General features: G+C 45.2%; 1 protein-coding gene across 1 annotated transcript; it reads right to left on the bottom strand.

Moving 5' to 3' along the window:
• Positions 1-5,192: 5,192 nt before the first annotated feature.
• On the bottom strand, positions 5,193-15,124 carry LOC118076210 (killer cell lectin-like receptor subfamily F member 1). Its single transcript, XM_035098838.2, has 6 exons — positions 15,036-15,124; positions 11,540-11,638; positions 8,779-8,928; positions 7,234-7,388; positions 6,727-6,839; positions 5,193-6,155 (listed from the first exon to the last, which is right to left on the bottom strand). Exons 1-6 carry the CDS (start codon positions 15,100-15,102, stop codon positions 6,032-6,034), a joined length of 708 nt encoding a protein of 235 aa, XP_034954729.1. The 5' UTR covers positions 15,103-15,124; the 3' UTR covers positions 5,193-6,031.
• Positions 15,125-21,310: the final 6,186 nt, after the last annotated feature.

The raw sequence follows: 21,310 nt of genomic DNA, 5'->3' as shown, positions 1-21,310 counted from the left end.
GGTACAGTCATACCTTGGTCAACGAATGCCTTAGCAGTCGAACGTTTTGGCTCCCAAACACCACAAACCCGGAAGTGAGTGTTCCGGTTTGTGAAGGTTCTTTGGGAAGCCAAACGTCCGGTGGGGCTTCCGCCGCTTCTGATTGGCTGCAGGAAGCTCCTGCAGCCAATCGAAAGCCGCACCTTGGAAGTCGAACGTTTTGGAAGTCGAACGGACTTCCAGAACGGCTTCTGTTCAGCTTCCAAGGTACGACTGTACAATACAACAGCCACATCTCCAGAAAAATGTTTTGGTTGGATTACTGAGACATCTCCCTGGCTAAGCAGCCCCTGGTGGGCATTGCTAAGTACATTTATTTAGGGTGCTTGGGAATTTCCTTTTCCAACATGTCAAACTCTAGTGCACTGTGTTGTTAAAGTCACTGCTTCCCCCCCCCTCAAAAAAATATGTTTAGGGGTACTCTCAATTTGACTCAGAAAATCACAATTTTATAGTTCAAATTGGGAAAAGTTAATGCAGTAAATAAGCTGCTTATTTAACTTATATGCAGAATTCATCATGCGAAAGGCTGGACTAGATGAATCCCAAGCCGGAATTAAGATTGCCGGAAGAAATATCAACAACCTCAGATATGCAGATGACACAACCTTGATGGCAGAAAGTGAGGAGGAATTAAATAACCTTTTAATGAGGGTGAAAGAGGAGAGCGCAAAATATGGTCTCATGGGTGTAGCCAGGATCAAATCTAGGGGGGGGGCAGGCCATGGTCGTCCAGGTTGTGACATTTCAGCACGGAAAAGGCAAAATGAAACCAAAATTTTATTATATATAATTGCGTGCCGAGCAGGGTGGATAAAAATCAATTATTATTTTTTTAAATCCCCAAAATCGGATTTTTTTGATTTAAATTGGAATTTTTTAAATAAAATGCTTTTTGAGGAAAATATATTGCCATCCCCCATTTCCTCCCTCCCCATAGAGAAACATTTGGTCAGTTTGGGAGTCAAAATGGTTTCCAGGCCTGTCTTCCTGTACTGTTTGCTTGGTACGTTTATGAACATTGATTAGGCTAATCAAGCACCAATATTTCCTGCAACCATCAAATAAATTGCCACCCTATTTGTTATATAATTATTACTTTACTTCAAATCAGGCACCAAACCCTGTCCACATATGAACTGAAATAACAAGCCTCTACCACAGATATAAATTCAAATTGCTAACCAACTCAGATTAAATTACCTTATTCTACTAACAAATCAAAGATAATTCACCTCTGCTCACCAGTGCACTAATGTTTTTTTTGCTTTGATTAACATGAGCCAAGCTCAGGTCTAAAGGGGGGGGGGGGGGTGACCAAATTCAGAAAAAAAGAACACTACCGGGCCAAATTATGGGATAATTGATGCCCAAGTTTTTTATCTATGTAAATTATTTAACAGTATCAACTATTTATCTATCAACTTCAAATCCAGACTGGAAAACAGTTTATTTATTTATTTTAAACCCCCATAGGCCGCTAGAAAGAGTTCAACAGGTAAAACTTCCCACATGGTGCACATGTGGCACCAACAAAATGGTGGCTATCAGGATGCCCTAGCAACCATAAGCAGCAAGACAAGCAGGCAATGAGGCAGGCAGAAGTACTAAATAAACACAGCCAGGAGATGCACAGAATTAACTCAGCCATAATTAACACAGCCAGCTCACTTCTTTTTATTGATCCTCCTCCTCTTATGGGCTGTTAATGATTCAGGTAAGCAGCACTGTTCCACATTTTAAGAAAACAAGAAAACAGAAGCCGCACAAGGGGTGGGGATCATGGAGATCATGGAAGAAGCATTCACATATTATTTACTGGCAAATCCACACTGTGATAAACTCCTGCCTGGAAACCAATGTCCCCACTGTGGAAGGACATGTGGATCCAGAATTGGCCTCCACAGTCACATACGGACCCATTGTTAAAATCGTGTTTATGGAAGACACTCGGCTACGAGTGATCGCCAAAGATGAAGAAGATTAACTTAGCATGTCTCTAACCTTGCTCTCCTTGCAAGGAGCTCAAGGCGGGCGACATTGCCTCCTCACCCCCAATTCCTCCTCTCAACAACCCTGCAAGGTAGGCCAGTCTGAGAGGAGGGAGTGTCCAAAGGCTGACCACTGAACTTCATGTCTGAGTGGGGCTTTGAACCCAGGTCTCCTCGCTCCTAATTCAACCCTCTAACCAAGACACAGCACTGTTTTTTTTGGGGGGGGAGACACAGAAACCCTCTTGCAAGGCAACCCTGCAAAAAGAAAAAAATCCACTTGGCTACCTGAGCGCATGGATGGAGCAAGGGTGGATGCGCTTGGCAATTGATTCCTTGGGGCTCAAGTTTGGGGGGGCAGCTTCAAAAACACACACACAAACACCCCCCAACCCTCTGCAGCTCCCCCCCTCCCTCACATCCCCTGGGTCCAGCCCAGGGGCATATGCGGGGGGGGGGGCAGACTTCTGGCTCTTGGTTTCAATAGACTCAAGAAGCAAACATTAAGTAGTACAGCATTACTTTCCAGAGATAAGGTTTGTAAATGAAATACAGTATAATCTCAGTGAAATCATAGAATCATAGAGTTGGAAGATACCACAAGGGCCATCCAGTCCAACCCCCTGCCAAGCAGGAAACACCATCAAAGCATTCCCTCAACCCCCAAATGAACTTCAAGAGCTGGGCATTTTAGGCAATGAGACTTTCTGGACCAGCTCTGCACGGTTCAAGTAAAGCACAATACTTTACTTAAAGGCCAGGGATCCAACAGAAGAGTTTCCTGAACACCATGAACCTCCTTCCTCCCCGGTCCCCCAGAGGCTGCCTGCCTGCCTAGCCTGGGGCTTGTGTCTCAGTCTCAGTTCATGGCTGCAAACACCCCCTCCTGCAACCCCCTCCCTCCCTCGGCCAGGCTCTGTCTTCCAGGGCTAGCAGCAGTGGCGGCAAAGCCCCCCCCCCAAGCACATGTGGCTCAGACTCACCTGGTGGAGGCCGACAAGGCAGGGTCCGGTGAGGTCTGGAGCTCTGGAGGCGCCCAGCAAGGCAAGCGCCGCTTTGCCGGTGACCGGTCTGCAAGCGGCAAGGCAGGCATGGAGCTCTGGAGGCAGGGAGCTCTGGAGGTGCCCGGCAGGCAAGACAAGGCAGACAAGGCAAGGAAAAGTGCAAGCGGAAAGGAAGACTCTCCACTCGCGCGCTAGTTTAAAAGTGGCCCGGCCACGCCCCCCCACCTCCAGCCACCCGATTGGCTGGCTGGCGGTGACATGGCCGGGATCACCTTTTCTCTCCTCCTTGGCTCCTCCGTCTCCTTTTCCCCTCCGTGTTCGGCAGGGGAAAGCCTAGAGCAGGCATGTCAAACCTGCGGCCCTCCAGATGTTTTGGACTACAATTCCCATCTTCCCCAAGTTGGGAGTTGTAGGCCAAAACATCAGGAGGGCCACAGGTTTGACATGCCTGGCCTTGGGGAGGGGGGCAGTCCTATGCTCTAGGCTTTGCTTTCCCCTGCCGAACACGGAGGGGAAAAGAAGATGGAGGAGCCAAGGAGAGAGAAGAAAAAAGCGCTCTCTCTCCTTTTTGGGGCCAGGGCGTGGGCGCGTACCGCCCTCCGGTACCCCGCTGCTCTAGGGGGGGCAATTGCCCCCCCTGCCCCCCTGTCTACGTCCATGTATGGTCTGAAGCTCAATATCAAAAGAACCAAGATCATGGCCACTGGTCCCATCACCTCCTGGCAAATAGAAGGGGAAGAAATGGTGGCAGTGAGAGATTTTACTTTCTTGGGCTCCTTGATCACTGCAGATGGTGACAGCAGTCACGAAATTAAAAGACGCCTGCTTCTTGGGAGAAAAGCAATGACAAACCTAGACAGCATCTTAAAAAGCAGAGACATCACCTTGCCAACAAAGGTCCGTATAGTTAAAGCCATGGTTTCCGCAGTAGTGATGTATGGAAGTGAGAGCTGGACCATAAAGAAGGCTGATCGCCGAAGAATTGATGCTTTTGAATTATGGTGCTGGAGGAGACTCTTGAGAGTCCCATGGACTGCAAGAAGATCAAACCTATCCATTCTTAAGGAAATCAGCCCTGAGTGCTCCCTGGAAGGACAGATCGTGAAGCTGAGGCTCCAATACTTTGGCCACCTCATGAGAAGAGAAGAATCCTTGGAAAAGACCCTGATGTTGGGAAAGATTGAGGGCACAAGGAGACGGGGACGACAGAGGACGAGATGGTTGGACAGTGTTCTCGAAGCTATGAACATGAGTTTGACCAAACTGCGGGAGGCAGTGGAAGACAGGAGTGCCTGGCGTGCTATGGTCCATGGGGTCACGAAGAGTCAGACACGACTAAACGACTAAACAACAATGCAGTAAATGGACAAAAGTACAAAGATTCACAAAATGTTTAAGGGTATGTGTACCCCTGCATCCCCCCCATAAAAAAACACTGGTTATGGTTATGTTAAAGTTCTTATGTTTAATTATTTATTGAATGATGTAATGCAGATAGATAGACAGTATATAATATATGTAACTGTCAGCCCTGGGCTTGGCTTTCCGGGTCATGTGGCCAGCAGGACTAAACTGCTTCTGGTGCAACGGAACACCGTGACGGAAACCAGAGCACACAGAAATGCTATTTACCCTCCTGCCGCAGCAGTACCTATTTATCTACCCGCACTGGCGTGCTTTCAAACTGATAGGTTGGTAGGAGCTGGGACAGAACAATGGAAACTCTTCCCACCGCGTGTATTTGAACTGCCAACCTTCTGATTGGCAAGCCCAAGAGGTTCAGTGGTTTAGACCACAGCTCCACCTGCGTCCCATGGTCCTGTGGGCCAATGGAAGAAAGCAAGTGGGTTTATTTTGTTTTTGCTGGCTCCTTCCATACAGCCCACGTCTGATCACCAGATCCCTTTGCACACCTGAGATATTTAACTGGCAGCCTCGCACTTGCAGCCAGTAGTATGAGTAGGGTTGCCAGACTCAATAGAGGACAGGACTTCTGTTCCTTTAATTGCCCTGCTCTCTTTTGAGTCTGGAAACCTTAAAGAGAAACCAGCTGACACTTTGCTTGGAAATTAAACAAAGGGTCTGCTGGTTTCTCTTTAAAGTTTCCAGACTCAAAAGAGAACAGGGCAATTAAAGGCACAGAAGTCCTGTCCTCTATTGAGTCTGGCAACCCTAAGTATGAGTTGACCTGGAGAATATTCTACGCAAATTAGGTTATTTGCACAGGATAATGTACATAGGAAAATGTTCTGGTCAGCTAATTTAGCATGTTTATCTCGAAAGCCGAATGGAATCTGTTCCGGAAGTTCCAGAACCAAGGTATGGCTTCCAACAGGCTGCAGGAGCGTCGGACGTTCGAGTTCCAAAAGAACGTTCGCAAACCAGAACAGTCACTTCTGGGTTTGCTGTGTTCGGGAGCCAAAACGTTCAACTTGCAAGGCGTTCAACTTTCGAGGTACGGCTGTCTTTTACTTACATTTTACTAATATGCAAAAACTTTGAAACCAGTGAAGATATGACACGGAAAATTCTCCAGACCACATCATGGCATACAATAGGACGCCTCTATCCTACTCTGCCCTGCCCTGCCCGTTTCCAGCGTGTGTATTTGCCACATCCAGTGCGGCACTAGAAAAACAAATGAACACTTGCAAAATAGCAGTGTGTGACAGAGATATGGGGCTTGGGCTGAAGGGGGTCACAGAGTTCAGGAGGTTGTTTCAGGAATTTTAAAAAATAAAAATACGTGGCCATTTAAGTTACAAAGTTATATATATATGTCTGCATACCTGAGGATTCAGAAGCTACCAACTAATTTTTAGATTGCCCTGTTTCCAAACTGATGGGAACTTATGGCTCAGGTGTACTAATAGAAGGGATGGTGATTACTTGTGATAGCAGCTCTTCCTCGTACAGCCTTTCTGCTTCAGGGAAATAATAATAATAATAAGGGTCTATTATACTAGCATATGAAGGTTGGTGGCTTGTTTTCACAGGTTAGAACAAAATGGCTTCTTTTTCACAAATCCACCTAAATTCAGCGGTGCACATTTCAGAGCGAACTTGACCGGATTTCACAACCCCACAACCGGCTCCAGTTTCCGGAAGAGGCAGTGGGAACCTGTGGAAACAGAGAAAACCTCTGGTCAGTAATTTCACAATTCAAGGAGCACTGTGCAGGATTAGACCAAAGGTATACAGTGGAACCTCGGTTTACGACTACCTCCGTTTACGAACGCTTTGGCGAGCGAACGCCGCGGACATCTGGGTTCCGCGGCGTCGGATGCGCAGAAGTGATCTATGCAGCGTGTGTGTGTGCAGAAGCGCTCTATTGGAGCTTCGTGCACGCACAGAAGCATGCCTTCGGCGAGCGAACGCCTCCGCGGAACGGATTGCGGTCGCAAACCGAGGTACCACTGTATCTTGCCAAGAAGTAGGGACCAGCCATTTGTCTGGAACATGAGAAGAGCTGCTGATAGACTCCAGCAGGTGTCAATCTTCTGATGCCATTATGTCAGATGGTTGACAGGTACATGGAAGTTGGACCACAAGGTGAGAAGAATCTGCCCCGCCGGACCAAGAAAGGTTCCCCTGATCCAGTCCAGCTAGCATATGGAGATGAAGCGTCTGCAATTCAGAGAAAGCTATTACAGGAAAGGTTGTGTTTGAACAAACGTAGAAAAAACACTTACAGGGTTTGATTTAAGGCTGAGCCTTCCACCCAGGTCCAGGTGTTGCGCAGGGGTGTAACATTAAGTCCAATCCAAACAGGATATTTCTCTTGAGTGACGTCCTGTATGAATTCCTGCCAATAGCATGAGGAAAATTGTAATTCTGCCAGTGTTCTTGTTTCTTTGTTGAATGACATTAGACCTAGTGACTGTTGGGCAGGGATGGTTCAGTTTCAGTTTCTCTGTGTCTAATTTTTTCCAACCTTCAACTCAGTCCTCTACATTTCCACACCAGTTAGCGTTTTTTGTGTGTGAATTTCTTCTAATACAGTATACCTATTTTAGAAGCAGTTTTGCCCAATGCATACATTTTTGCAAAGGAAGCTTCCCTAATACAGTGCATTTTATATTTTTATTAATGCATGCATTTTTATGCATGTTTCATAACTCCAGTATGTGCATTTTTGTACACAGCACTTGACTGAAGACCTGCACTGCAAAATCCAGAGTCACATTGTTTTTCCCTACCTTTTCTGCCCAATCCCGGAGCACTAGCATTTGAGATCTCTTCCTGGAACAGTCACTGCAGCCCCGAAGCCATGGCCATTTCTCTTTAGAAAACCAGTAGCACTTCCCCTCCCGTGCAACCCAGTTGTTTGGACAGAGCTTACACCTGGCACTTTCTACAAGGAGAAAAAAAGAGAAAGAAAAGGCATTCGGTTACAGTGGTACCTCGGGTTACAGCCGCTTCAGGTTACAGACGCTTCAGGTTACAGACTCCGCTAACCCAGAAATAGTGCCTCGGGTTAAGAACTTTGCTTCAGGTTGAGAACAGAAATTGTGCTCCGACGGCGCGGCAGCAGCGGGAGGCCCCATTAGCTAAAGTGGTGTCTCAGGTTAAGAATGGTTTCAGGTTAAGAACAGACCTCCGGAATGAATTAAGTTCTTAACCCGAGGTACCACTGTATTTAAGTCTAGCCATCATTTCAGCTCTTTACATACAGTGGTACCTTGGTTCTCAAACTTAATCCGTTCTGGTTGTCTGTTCCAAAACCAAAGCGTTCCAAAACCAAGGCGTGCTTTCCCACAGAAAGTAATGCAAAATGGATTAATCCATTCCAGACTTTAAAAAACAATCCCTAAAACAGCAAAACAAAATAAAAAAATCCTTCCAGTAGCACCTTAGAGACCAGTTTGTCATAGGTATGAGCTTTCATGTGCATGCACACTTCTTCAGAAGTTGGTCTCTAAGGTGCTACTGGAATTATTTTTTTATTTTGTTTTGACTGCGTCAGACCAACATGGCTACCTACCTGTACCTAAAACAGCATGAATTTAACATGAATTTTACTATCTAATGAGACAATTGATCCATAAAATGAAAGCAATATCAAATCAAAATACTTTATTCGACCAATAGTCAGACAGAAAAGCAATAAACAATGTACTGCAGTCACACAATCCATCAATCAGTAGCTGAACTGGGTTCCACACAGTCACAAAAACAAAACAAAAAAGAGCCGCAAAAACAAAAACGCAAAATAAATAGCAAAAACAGACAGACCTCAGCGTAACACTCAAAATGGAAGTGTGGCACTCAAAACGGAAGCATAACACTCAAAACGGAGCACGTTCGGCTTCCGGAAAAAGTTCGCAAACGGTACCAGTTACTTCTGGGTTTGCAGTGTTTGGGTTCCAAGTTGTTTGAGTACCAAGGCATTTGAGAACCAAGGTACCAGTGTATTACAAATGAAGACTGAACTAATACTCCATGCTCTGGTAGCTGCAAGGTGCTCTATGTGAAGCTCCCCTGAAAACTGTTTGGGAAACTACAGAATTCAGCAGCCAGATTGCTGGTGGGGATGGCTGTGAGAAGGAGCATGAAGCAGCCACACTGCTTGTCTATCAGTGTCCAAGCCCAATTCACGGTGCACAGGTTAGTTTCAGAAGTCCTAAAGGACGCGGGACTCAAATATCTCACTATTTTCAGACCCGTCCCTACATAAGAACCTCATTTACACCAATAACAGGCAAATGTTTCAGGCACTGTAGGAGGAAGAGGTGTTAGCTTACCTGTAAATGGCTCACACAGGTGAATGGCCATCTGCTCAGAACAAGGGCTTCCACCTGCTCTCATTGCGCTTTTCAAGGTTCCTGCTTCATCCTGAGTAGCACTGGCAGCTGTTCCACGAGTCTCACCTTTACATATGCCTCCCTGCAAAGCTTGAGCCGCAGAGGGGCAGATGATATCAGAAAGCAGTTTTACAATAAATCGCAGCACAAGGTAGCACAAAGCAAGTGTTGGCCCACAGTTCCAAATGCATTTCCCCTCCCCATCTCTTTCCTTGTTGCCAGAAATATTGTGAACCACCCTGATATCTTCAGATGAAGGGCGGTATATAAATTTAATATAATAAAAGTCTTTTAGAGAAGTGGGTTTGTTGCATAAAAGTGCTCAATCGATGACAATTGTGCAACCAGAATCTTGCCAGAAAGTGACTGAATCCCACCCCAAAATAGTGACAGGCAGGAAGTGCCCTTAGACAACAATCACTGGATTTCTAACATCTGAGGCCTAAAATGAATTGGGTGGTGGGCCACTGAAGTGGAGAAACTACAGGAAAACTCTCCTCCTGCTGCTCCCCCCCCCAAAAAATACTGTTCTCCTGGCCATTTCCCCCTTTCTGGATGCAAACCTCTGCTGCAAGTTAAATATGATGGGAGCAGCAAGGGTTAAGCCATCCCTTTTGCCTGCTATACCTCTGTATTAAGGGACGTGGGTGGCGCTGTGGGTTAAACCACAGAGCCTAGGGCTTGCCAATCAGAAGGTTGGCGGATCGAATCCCCGCAATGGGGTGAGCTTCCGTTGCTTGGTCCCAGCTCCTGCCAACCTAGCAGTTCAAAAGCACATCAAAGTGCAAGTAGATAAATAGGTACCGCTCCAGCAGGAAGGTAAATGGCGTTTCCGTGTGCTGCTGTGGTTCGCCAGAAATGGCTTGGTCATGCTGGCCACATGACCTGGAAGCTGTACGCTGGCTCCCTCGGCCAGTAAAGCGAGATGAGCGCTGCAACCCTAGAGTTGGTCACAACTGGACCTAATGGTCGGGGGTCCCTTTACCTTTACCTCTGTATTCCCTCCCAGCATCAAAGGCAGGGAGCCAACCTGAACCATTAAAAAAAAAATCTTTATTTAACCCTTCCAGCCTTGCAACACTCCAGATGATGTCACACTGCACTCCCCCATCCCCAAATACCTACTTATTTATTTAATATATTCCACCTTTCTTCCAAACTGGGATTCACGGTGGCTTTAAAAACATCATTATAAAATGCAAGGTAATAAACCAATAGTTAAGACACACTCAGAACCAGCACTAAAGTGCAGTTTGCCCTGGCAGCAGCTAGGTGGTCAACATCATCTGCACTTCATTTTTCAATGGTCTGCCTGATTAATAAGGTCTTATCCTGTCAGAGGAAGGGAAACAAAGAGGAAGTCTGTCTAGCCTCTTGTATATTTGGTGGAGCTTTAAATCACATACTTCCCAATTCCACCATGAACCAATAATATGAAGCAGAAAGCACTCAAGTGATGATTTGAAGGATGAAAGAAAGGACACTCACAAGCCCTGTTTAGGGAGGCTTTCAATGTTTAATAGATTATTTTATTTCATTTTTCTGTTGGAAGCCGCCCAGAGTGCATAGCTGCCAAGTTATCCCTTTTTAAAGGGATTTTCCCTTATGCTGAATAGGCTTCCTCGCGAGAAAAGGGAAAACTTGGCAGCTATGCCAGAGTGGCTGGGGAAACCCAGCCAGATGGGCGGGGTATAAATAATAAATTATTATTATTATTATTATTATTATTATTATTATTACTCGGTTAGGAAGCCATAATGCCTGCAACGCTCAACAACACAGTTTTGTTATACGTATAGTCTTAGAAGGGGACTTGTGGGGGGAGGGAGGGAAGGTGGATGGATATGTTTGTTTCTTCTTTATGTTCTGTCTTTTTTGTGTTATTAATAAAACCAATAAAAATTATTTTTTAAAAAATAGAAGGGATTGTCATTGGTTGTCATTAGCAGTGCATGTGCTTTACAAATCACCACTGCACCACTGCTCAGGGCAAATGTATACTCTAAGGCTGCAATGAAACATTATGATAGTTACGGTATGCCTTTTGCCCAAAGCAGCAAACTCGAGTTTCCTCCGTCTCTGTCTCTGTCTCTCATTTGCAACATCTTCTGCTATGTGTAATGCGATTTCACCAAAGGCTACAGTGCCCCACCTCCCTGCTTCATTGGTTGACACTTGCCAGGAATGGAAAACACTTTGCATGCAACAACAAGCCTAATATTTTGCATTACTAGGCGTCACCAGGGAGAGAAAGAGAACTAGGCACTTTCGTTGCAGCTTTGGGCAGAGGCACCTTGCACCCTGAGCTTTAGAGTCTAGACTGATGGTCAGCATGGCCAGCCATTATTTGGGCGGACACACGCCCTTTCAGGTGTCTGAAGGCCTGCCACCCTGAGGCCACCGCCTCACCTTCCCTCGTGGGCAAGCCGGCCCTGAGAGTCAGAGAACCTCTATCTAAACTGAGAAGATACCAAGTGCTCTAGTTTAAGATGATCCACTTTTCCTATACATTTACTGGGGGAGGGTACACAAATCCCCTTCGTTGTCTCCCCCTCCCTCACTCTGAATATTATTTCCAATTTTATTTCCAGAGTTTGGCTCGAGCACTACACATGCCATGTGATTTCGAAATGAAGTGGTGGTGGGGGGTTTATTTTTTGGGGGGGGGAACGGGGACAAAAATAGACATCTAAGAACTTACCAAACACGGTCAGTGCAATCCCAGCCAATCCCAGAATGACACAGGCTGCCCCTAATATCCCCAGTGAGATTTTGTACCGAGCAAGTAGCTGAGAATTGCCTGCAAGAATTCAAAGTGGAATGAGGAAACTTAACCACAGTTCTGACCCTTGGCAGCTATTATATTTTTTTGCAGCATACATATTCAAACACAGCACTAAGATTGCCTTGTCTCATATTTTTGGCACGAGTATCCTGGAAACAACCGTATGACCTGAATCAGAAACAATCATTATATTCAGAACAGAGAAGCTGTTGTTTTAAACACACCTTATTGGCTTTCTGCAGAGGCTCCTATGCACTAAGGTTTTGCAGTGTCTGACTGGCACTGATGGGGGAGACTTAAGAACGTACCAAAACCCCCAAAGGCCCAGTTGGCCCAGCACCCTGTTTTCACAAGGCCAAGCAGGTGCTTATGCACAGTTTGCAAGCAGGATATGAGCACAATACCACTCCCCCCACTTGGAGAGCAGAAGTATCTTTATTTGCATCAGCCACTAGCCATAGCATTAAAAGAAAACAAAATGTACTGAAGACAGAGGTAAAAACTTAACTATAGAAAATACATTTTGGGGATTTACATCAATAATCAAATAATAGAACCTATTCTAATTGCCCATGCTAAAACCTTGCAGTTTTTGCTGTCACCTGATCATCTTGATCTGCTAAAAGAAAGGACACAGTAGCAATGGCTGAGCGGCCTGGCATGGACAATAATAGAGGGGTAATAACCTCACTCCTCAAATCTTTATAAATAGTGCAAACCAGAAACACATGAGCCACTGATTCAACACTGCCACCTCCACAGGGACATAACTGTTTTTTCCAGTGGAATTTTTTCAATTCGACCCTCAAGGACAGCTGAAGGCAGCCTATTCAATCTTGCGAAAGTGAAAGCGCATCTGTATTTTGGAATGGTTAATTTTTTGCAAATAGGGTAACAAAGTGTCAAAATGACTAGGTGGAGAATAATCATACCATGGACAAAATTTCCTTATTGTGGCCAGATTATTCTGTCGCCTGATATCATATAGGCGCTGTCTATTTAAATTATTTGCTTTACTGAAGCCCAGTGTTAGTAACTGTTGTGGTGATAAACCAGAAAAGTAAAGCTTTTGGTTGACAATTTTAGTTCGAGCACTCTCATGACAATCTTGCGATACTAGGGGTAGTAGACCAGTGGGGTTTAAATTTCGGCGGAGCCAATAATTAAATGTCCTACGTCAAATCTGTAATTCAACAGAGGGAAGCATAGCCTCTAAGCACAATGAAGCACTTGGAACACATGATGGAACAGGAAAAAATTGCCTTAGGAACTTAGTTTGAACAGCTTCTGTATATCCAATGCGAGTGGCTGTCCAAGTTTGAGCCCCATATAATAACTGTGCTAGGGGTTTAGCTTTAGCCACCTTTTGTATGGAAAAAACGTGTCAGAATTTTAGCCCTTTGGGACACTGTTTCCTTTGCGTATTTCTGATGTGCTCCTCATGACCCTTTTGACTGAAGAATAAGGCTGAGGTATTTAAAGACTTTAATCTGTTCAATTAGCTGTTTATCCATATACCACCTATGGGCCCTATGGTTTCTTGAAAACACCACGACTTTAGTTTTCTTGTAATTCACAGCCAGATGTTCTCTTTGGCAGTGCCCTGAGAATGTCCTCATCACTCATTTTAGGCCCATTTTTGTTTGTGATAGACATACCACATCATCTGCGTATAATAATATAGAGATGGCTTTTGTGGCCAATTTAGGGGCATGATACTCTGGAGATGTTAAAGTCTGGAAAATATCATTTGTACATGAATTAAACAATGCGGGAGCTAGGATACAATCTTGCTTAACTCCCTTTGTGGCTGGCACGAATCCTGTGAGCTGCCCATTTGTACAGCAACACACTTTCAGCACAGTGTTTTCATACAGACATTTCATCAAGAACAATAATCTTTTCTCTATACTTGAAGAGTTCAACTTATCCCACAGTCTGCATATACTATAGCACACCACTTTGTTTCTTAACATACTTACTGTATCTATAAAATGGACTAGTACAGAGCAATTATCTATAGTGGAACTGTCTTGTCTAAATCCTGCTTGCTCTTCGGCAAGAATAGCTTCATCAATTATCCAATCAACTACGTAGCTTATTGTAAAGGTGCTTTGCATGTCATTTGCTAATTACAGGTAGCAAACCAATTGCTCTATAACTAGCCGGATTGGATATAAGGCCCTTTTTGAATAAAGGGATGACTACTGCTGTGGCCCAAAATTCAGGGAATAACCCGGAGGAATCGATAAATGAGAATATTACCAGCAGCAGGGAGGCCCACCAATCGATGTTAGATTTCAACAGTTCTGGGGGCAAATAGTCTATACCTGGTGCTTTATTATTTTTTAACTGTGAAATAAGGTTCTTGACCTCAGTTATAGACACTGGCATAGCTGCCAAGTTTTCCCTTTTCTCGCGAGGAAGCCTATTCAGCATAAGGGAAAATCCCTTAAAAAAAGGGATAACTTGGCAGCTATGGACACTGGATACATGTAATCTCCAGTAATTGGTATCCAGAGGTAGACCACAGCAGTAATAATAATCATAATAATAATCATAATAATACAAATTTATAGAATGCATCACAGCATAAATTCATCAGAGCAGTATCAATGATAAAAATAAAGCCAAACTCAAAACCACAAGCTCTAAAAACAGTAAAACTTGCAATGCAACACAATTTTATCAGATACAAAATTTATCTGATGCCACTGGTGTTGTGAATTTTCACACAAATATAAATCATAAAAAAGTTTAGCACAACAGTCATACAAAGTATAAAATAAAATGAACCTTGTGCCAAACTCTGCATTCACTGCTAAGCTGCATTCACTGCTCTCTGCATTCACTGCTAAGCAGTTTACTAAGCATAAAACTCACTTACAGACGAAAGTTCATACCAAAATAAAAAACTTAGTTGGTCTCTAAGGTGCTGCTGGGAGGAATTTTTTAATTTTGTTTCGACTACGTCAGACCAACACGGCTACCTACCTGTAACTTACACAGGGTGGTATTCGACTAAATGTTACTCAGAGTAGACCCACTGAAATTAATGCACATGACCAAGGCTATCCTCCTAAGCCCACTTTCACCTTGGAAGTAAGCTCTATTGAATTCAGCAGAACTTTCTCCTGAGTAGACATGGTTAGGTTTGCGCTGCAATAAATTTCAACGAATCTACATTGAGTAAAAACTTAGTTGAATACAACCAACAAAATATGAACTACCGGTAGCAGTGATACCCCCAAAAGTTGCTCAATCCTAATTCAGAGAGGGTTGTGTGCCCCAGAGAAGCACACGAGAATAATATTATATTAATAATAATATAAACGTGCAAATGAAGTTTTTTTTCCTTAAAAAACAAACAAACCCAAGTTCAGGACCCCGAGGGAGACATGGCAAACCATACCTTGCGTTGTAGAGTTTTTATTACTTGGCTGGGGACTTAACGCCATGTAGCCGTCTTCATCTTCCATGGCCCCAAATGGTTATATCTCAAGAGACTTATGAAAAAGAATGAGCTTGACTAGATGCGGGTTATTTCTCTTGAATGTGTGGGCCTTAGGGTTGCAAAGGAAATGCGAACACCTTTTCCGGCGTCTCAACTGTGAAACCACAGGTAAGGTCTTAAAAGTGACCATAATAGATAGTAATCTAACACAGTATGTAGCAGGCAAGGGCTTTGCCCCAGGATCTAGCACTTTTCTTCGGTACCAGATCTCAAACGCATATGCAGGCTGCCAATATCGTAGAATTCAAAAGCACGCTGCCTCCAATTGGCAGCATCACTAGAAGGCACTGAAAGCCCTATCCTTCACGAATTCCTCTAGTCCTCCTTTTAAGCCATCCATGTTGGAGGCCATATATTTGTTTTTTGCTCTTCCACCCAGGAGCTCAAGGTTGTATATATTCCTCCCCTCTCCTCCTGCCTTTTATATTTGCACATTGCAACAGCCTGCGAGGCGGGTAGACTAAGCTAATGGATGTACATTGCACAGCAGCTCTTGTTAATAGCTGAAGGGATGCAGCGGGCCTAATCCAACACCCTTTTACAGGTGAAACTCGGAAAATTAGAATATCGTGGAAAAGTGCATTTATTTCAGTAACGCAACTTAAAAGGTGAAACCAATATATGAGATAGATGCATGACATGCAAAGCAAGATATGTCAAGCCTTTATTTGTTGTAATTGTAATTATTTGTCGTTAGGCGGGTCAATTATAAATGGAATGTAATTAATGAAATGTAATAACGATGTTTATTTTTGTACTATTGTTAACAATTTGTTTTATTACTGTGGAATTTCCAAAAGAAAGCATTTGTAAAAATAAAAATAAATAAAAAGTTGCATTACTGAAAGAAATGCACTTTTCGACGATATTCTAATTTTCCGAGTTTCACCTGTAGTTTGCTAGTCTTCATTATAAAACAAATACTCTGAGTGTGTGGAGATTTTGTGCTTTGAGATCACTTGAAGCATAGCATCCTTATGGTTACAATGAGTAAAATGAAGTTTGCTTCTGCTGCTCTGATGTGAAACACAGCTACTTAGGAATAAGCACCATTTTGTTGTAGAAATGGGTAATAGTGTGGTGTAGTGGTTAGAGTGTCAGGCTAGGAACTGGGAGAGTGGGATGCCAATCCACACTTGGCCATGAAGCTCTCACTGGGTGACCTTGGGCCACTCACTGTCCCTCAGCCTAACCTACCTCACAGGGTTGTTGTGGGGGTTAACTGAGGAGAGGAGAACCAAGTACATCAGCTTGAGTTCCTTGGAGAAAAATGTAATACTACTACTACTACTACTACTACTACTACTACTAATCTAATTTTCCAAGTTTCACCTGTAGAATATGGCTATTTTTTTGGGGGGTATTGTTTTTGGTTTGATTTTATACGTTGTGGTCTTGTTTGTGAACTGCCCTGAGACCTCCAGGTATAAATTGAATAAATAATAATAATAATAATCCACATACAGTGTACCAGGCCCACAAAATCCTGTTGCAGTTTCCATCCAGCCTCTCCTGCCTAAAGGTAAAGGTAAAGGGACCCCTGACCATTAGGTCCAGGCGTGACTGACTCTGGGGTTGCGGCGCTCATCTCGCTTTATTGGCCGAGGGAGCTGGCGTACAACTTCCAGGTCATGTGGCCAGCATGACTTAGCCGCTTCTGGTGAACCAGAGCAGCACACAGAAACGCCGTTTACCTTCACGCTGGAGTGGTACCTATTTATCTACTTGCACTTTGATGTGCTTTCAAACTGCTAGGTTGGCAGGAGCTGGGACCGAGCAATGGGAGCTCACCCCGTCGCGGGGATTCAAACCGCCAACCTTCTGATCAGCCAGCCCTAGACTCAGTGGTTTAATGCACAGCGCCACCCTTGCCCATCTCCTGCCTAGAACCTGGCAATTGTTAGCAATAGCAGCTACCTACTGTTAGCAACTCTGAACGGCTTGCTAAAGCAGTCAACAAGCCTCCTGTTCTAGCATTTTGCCACAGGACAGCTCAACCTGCACATCCTGGAGTATAATTTATATCACTGAATGAACAAAACCAAAACCCAGGATCTCATATCCAGTACACAGGTAAAACCAGTGCTTTTTTCTTTTCAAAAAATATGTTTAGTGGTACTCTCACATTCCTGCTCATATTGAAATACTGCCCCTCAATTAGGCCAAACTTAGATTCACAAAATGTTTAGGGGTATGCGTACCCCTGCGTACCACCAGAAAAAAGCACTGGGTAAAAATGCAACTGACCTACACACACAATATAGAAACGAGTTACAGGTAGGTAGCTGTGTTGGTCTGCCGTAGTCTAAACAACAACAACAAAATTCCTTCCAGTAGCACCTTAGAGACCAGCTACGGCCTTTTTCTAGTACAATTAGTACAATTTCTAGTAGAAAAAGGCCAGAATTGTTCTTATTAAATATAATGCCAGAAGATATTAAAAGTACAAATAATAATAATAATAATAATAATAATAATTTATTATTTATACCCCGCCCATCTGGCCGGGTTCCCCCAGCCACTCTGGGTGGCTTCCAACAAAACAGAAATTCTAAAATACAGAAATCCATCAAACATTAAAATACAAAAATCCATTAAACATTAAAAGCTTCCCTAAACAGGGCTGCCTTGAGATGCCTTCTAAAGGTCTGGTAATTGTTGTTCTCTTTGACCTTTAGTGGGAGGGCATTCCACAGGGTGGGTGCCACTACCGAGAAGGCCCTCTGCCTGGTTCCCTGTAACTTGGCTTCTCGTAGTGAGGGAACCGCCAGAAGGCCCTCGGAGCTGGACCTCAGTGTCCGGGCAGAACGATGGAGGTGGAGACGCTCCTTCAGGTATACCGGACCGAGGCCGTTTAGGGCTTTAAAGGTCAACACCAACACTTTGAATTGTGCTCGGAAACGTACTGGGAGCCAATGTAGGTCTTTCAGGACCGGTGTTATGTGGTCTCGGCGGCCGCTCCCAGTCACCAGTCTAGCTGCCGCATTCTGGATTAGTTGTAGTTTCCGGGTCACCTTCAAAGGTAGCCCCACGTAGAGCGCATTGCAGTAGTCCAAGCGAGAGATAACTAGAGCATGCACCGCTCTGGAGAGACAGTCAGTGGGCAGGTAGGGACTCAGCCTGCGTACCAGATGGAGCTGATAAACAGCTGCCCTGGACACAGAGTTGACCTGTGCCTCCATGGACAGCTGTGAGTCTAAGATGACTCCCAGGCTGCGCACCTGGTCTTTCAGGGGCACAGTTACCCCATTCAGGACCAGGGAGTCCTCCACACTCGCCCGCCTCCTGTCCCCCACAAACAGTACTTCTGTCTTGTCAGGATTCAATCTCAATCTGTTAGCCGCCATCCATCCTCCAACCGCCTCCAAGCACTCACACAGGACCTTCACCGCCTTCACTGGTTCTGATTTAAAAGAGAGGTAGAGCTGGGTATCATCAGTATACTGATGGACACCCAGCCCAAACCCCCTGATGATCTCTCCCAGCGGCTGCATATAGATGTTAAAAAGCATGGGGGAGAGGACAGAACCCTGAGGTACCCCACAAGTGAGAGCCCAGGGGTCTGAACACTCATCCCCCACCACCACTTTCTGAACACGGCCCAGGAGGAAGGAGCGGAACCACTGCATGACAGTGCCCCCAGCTCCCAAGCCCTCTAGACGGTCCAGAAGGATGTTATGGTTGATGGTGTCAAAAGCCGCTGAGAGATCCAGCAGAACAAGGAAACAGCTCTTACCTTTGTCCCTAGCCCGCCGGAGATCATCGACCAGTGCGACCAAGGCAGTTTCAGTCCCATGATGAGGCCTGAATCCTGACTGGAAGGGATCCAAATGGTCTGCTTCTTCCAGGCGTGCCTGAAGTTGTTCAGCAACCACTCGCTCAATCACCTTGCCCAAGAATGGAAGATTTGAGACTGGGCGATAGTTGGCCATATTGGCCGGATCTAAAGATGGTTTTTTGAGAAGCGGTTTAATAACCGCCTCTTTCAGCGGGTCTGGGAAGGCTCCCTCATGGAGAGAAGCATTTACCAACCCACGAAGCCCATCGCCCAGCCCTTCCCGGCTAGCTTTTATAAGCCAGGATGGGCAAGGATCAAGGAGACAGGTGGTTGGTTTCACTCGTCGAAGCAGCCTGTCCACATCCTCGGAGGTAACAGATTGAAATTGATCCCACAAAACTTGACTAGACAGGACTCTAGCACTCCCCCGCCCCGGCCCTGCTCCCACGGTGGAGTCTACCTCTTCCCGAATCTGAGCGACTTTATCTGCAAAAAACTTTGCAAAATCATTGCAGGAGATCATGTGGCCCGTACTGGGCCCGGATGGAGCAGGTGGTTCCGCTAAATTGCGAACCACCTGGAAGAGTCTCCTGCTGCTGTTTTCTGCAGATGCGATGGAGACGGTGAAGAAGGTCCTCTTCGCCGTCGCCATTGCCACTTGGTAGGCTCGAAGTTGAGCTCTAGCCCGTGTCCGGTCTGATTCAAAATGAGTTTTCCGCCACCGGCGCTCTAGCCGTCTCAACGACTGTTTCATCGCCCTCAGCGCCGGGGAAAACCACGGGGCTGTCCGGGCTCCATGCAATCTGAGAGGGCGCTTCGGAGCCAGACAGTCAATAGCGCTGGTTAACTCCGCATTCCAGCGGGCCACCAGGGAATCAGCTGAAAGGCCATCGACATGGGATAAAACATCCCCTACCACTCTCTGGAAGCCAATTGGATCCATTAAGTAGCGGGGGCGGACCATCCGAATCGGTCCCACCTCCCTGCAGAGGGGAAGGGTTGTGGAGAAGTCCAGTTGCACCAGAAAGTGATCTGACCATGGCACTTCTTTTGTTTCGCTTTTACTTAATGTCAGATCACCAACATCCATAGAGGTAAACACCAAGTCCAAGGCATGTCCGCGGCTATGAGTTGGGCCAGACTTATTCAGGGACAGCCCCATGGTGGCCATGCTTTCCACGAAGTCCCGAGCGGCACCTTGTAAGGTCGTATCGGCATGGATGTTAAAATCCCCTAAGACAACCAAGCTAGGTGTCTCCAGGAGCACATCCGACACGACCTGAAGCAGCTCGGGCAGGGAATCCTTGGTGCAGCGGGGAGGTCGGTACACCAAAAGGAATCCTGTACTGCCCCTATTGCCCAACTTCCAGAACATGCACTCAGAAAACTCAGTCTTACCAATAGGACGCCTGGTGCAAACTAATGACTTCCTAAAAATCACTGCAACCCCCCCTCCCCGCCCAGATGGCCTGGGTTGCTGTGCATAAGAGAAACCTGGTGGACAAGCAGCGCCAAGAACGGGCCCATCGGCTTCATCCAACCAGGTCTCTGTCACACATGCCAGGTCAAATCCTCCATCCACAATCAGGTCGTGAATGGCAGTGGTCTTATTCATCATCGACCTGGCATTGCACAGCAGCACCTTCAGGTCATGTGGGTATCCCTTGCTGATTCCAATATCCGTCCGGTCAGGACCAGACCCGGAGGCAGGGATAGTCCTCAGACAACGACTAAGTCTGCCTCCTCGGTAATGACATGGTCTGGTCTTAGCGCAACTCCTCCTCCTACCCGTGACCACTGAGATCGGTTGTCCCAGTGCATCACCCCCTGTGGAATCTGCCCCAGCCATTTTGCTTGCTGGGACCCCCTCCCGGGCAGCCCTGACCCCTCCCCTTAAAAACAAAATAAAACCTCTGTAAAAAACAGCAAAGAACAGAACAAAAGAAAAACACAAAAAACACAATAAAACAATAAAAATTACAAATACACTAAAATTTAACAGATTCCCACACCCAACTAAAAATCCCTCCCTAAAACCTATGTTTTAGAACCAACCAAATAGAATATTGTTAATGTACGGAATTGTAGCAGCAAGAGTTCTGGTTGCGAGAAATTGGAAAAACAAAAACACACCCAGCATAACGGATTGGCATGTTTGAATGAAAGAATACTCACAGCTAGCAAAATTTACTGGAAGAATTAGAGGACAAACGAAACAAAAAAATAAAAAAAGAATGGAGGATATTTGATGAGTATATAAAGAATAACGGCATGTCTAAAATCCCAAAGGCAGATTAAGGTTGAACCTAAATTGAATTTAAGGGAAGAATGTATGTAAACAGAATGTAAGAATTGTGTGATACAAGATTAACATATATAGATTACAGAGAGAATA

Source organism: Zootoca vivipara, chromosome 2 (assembly GCF_963506605.1).
Source record: "Zootoca vivipara chromosome 2, rZooViv1.1, whole genome shotgun sequence".
In the NCBI taxonomy this organism is placed as follows: domain Eukaryota; kingdom Metazoa; phylum Chordata; class Lepidosauria; order Squamata; family Lacertidae; genus Zootoca; species Zootoca vivipara.
This window is presented reverse-complemented; position numbering and strand designations above follow the sequence as displayed.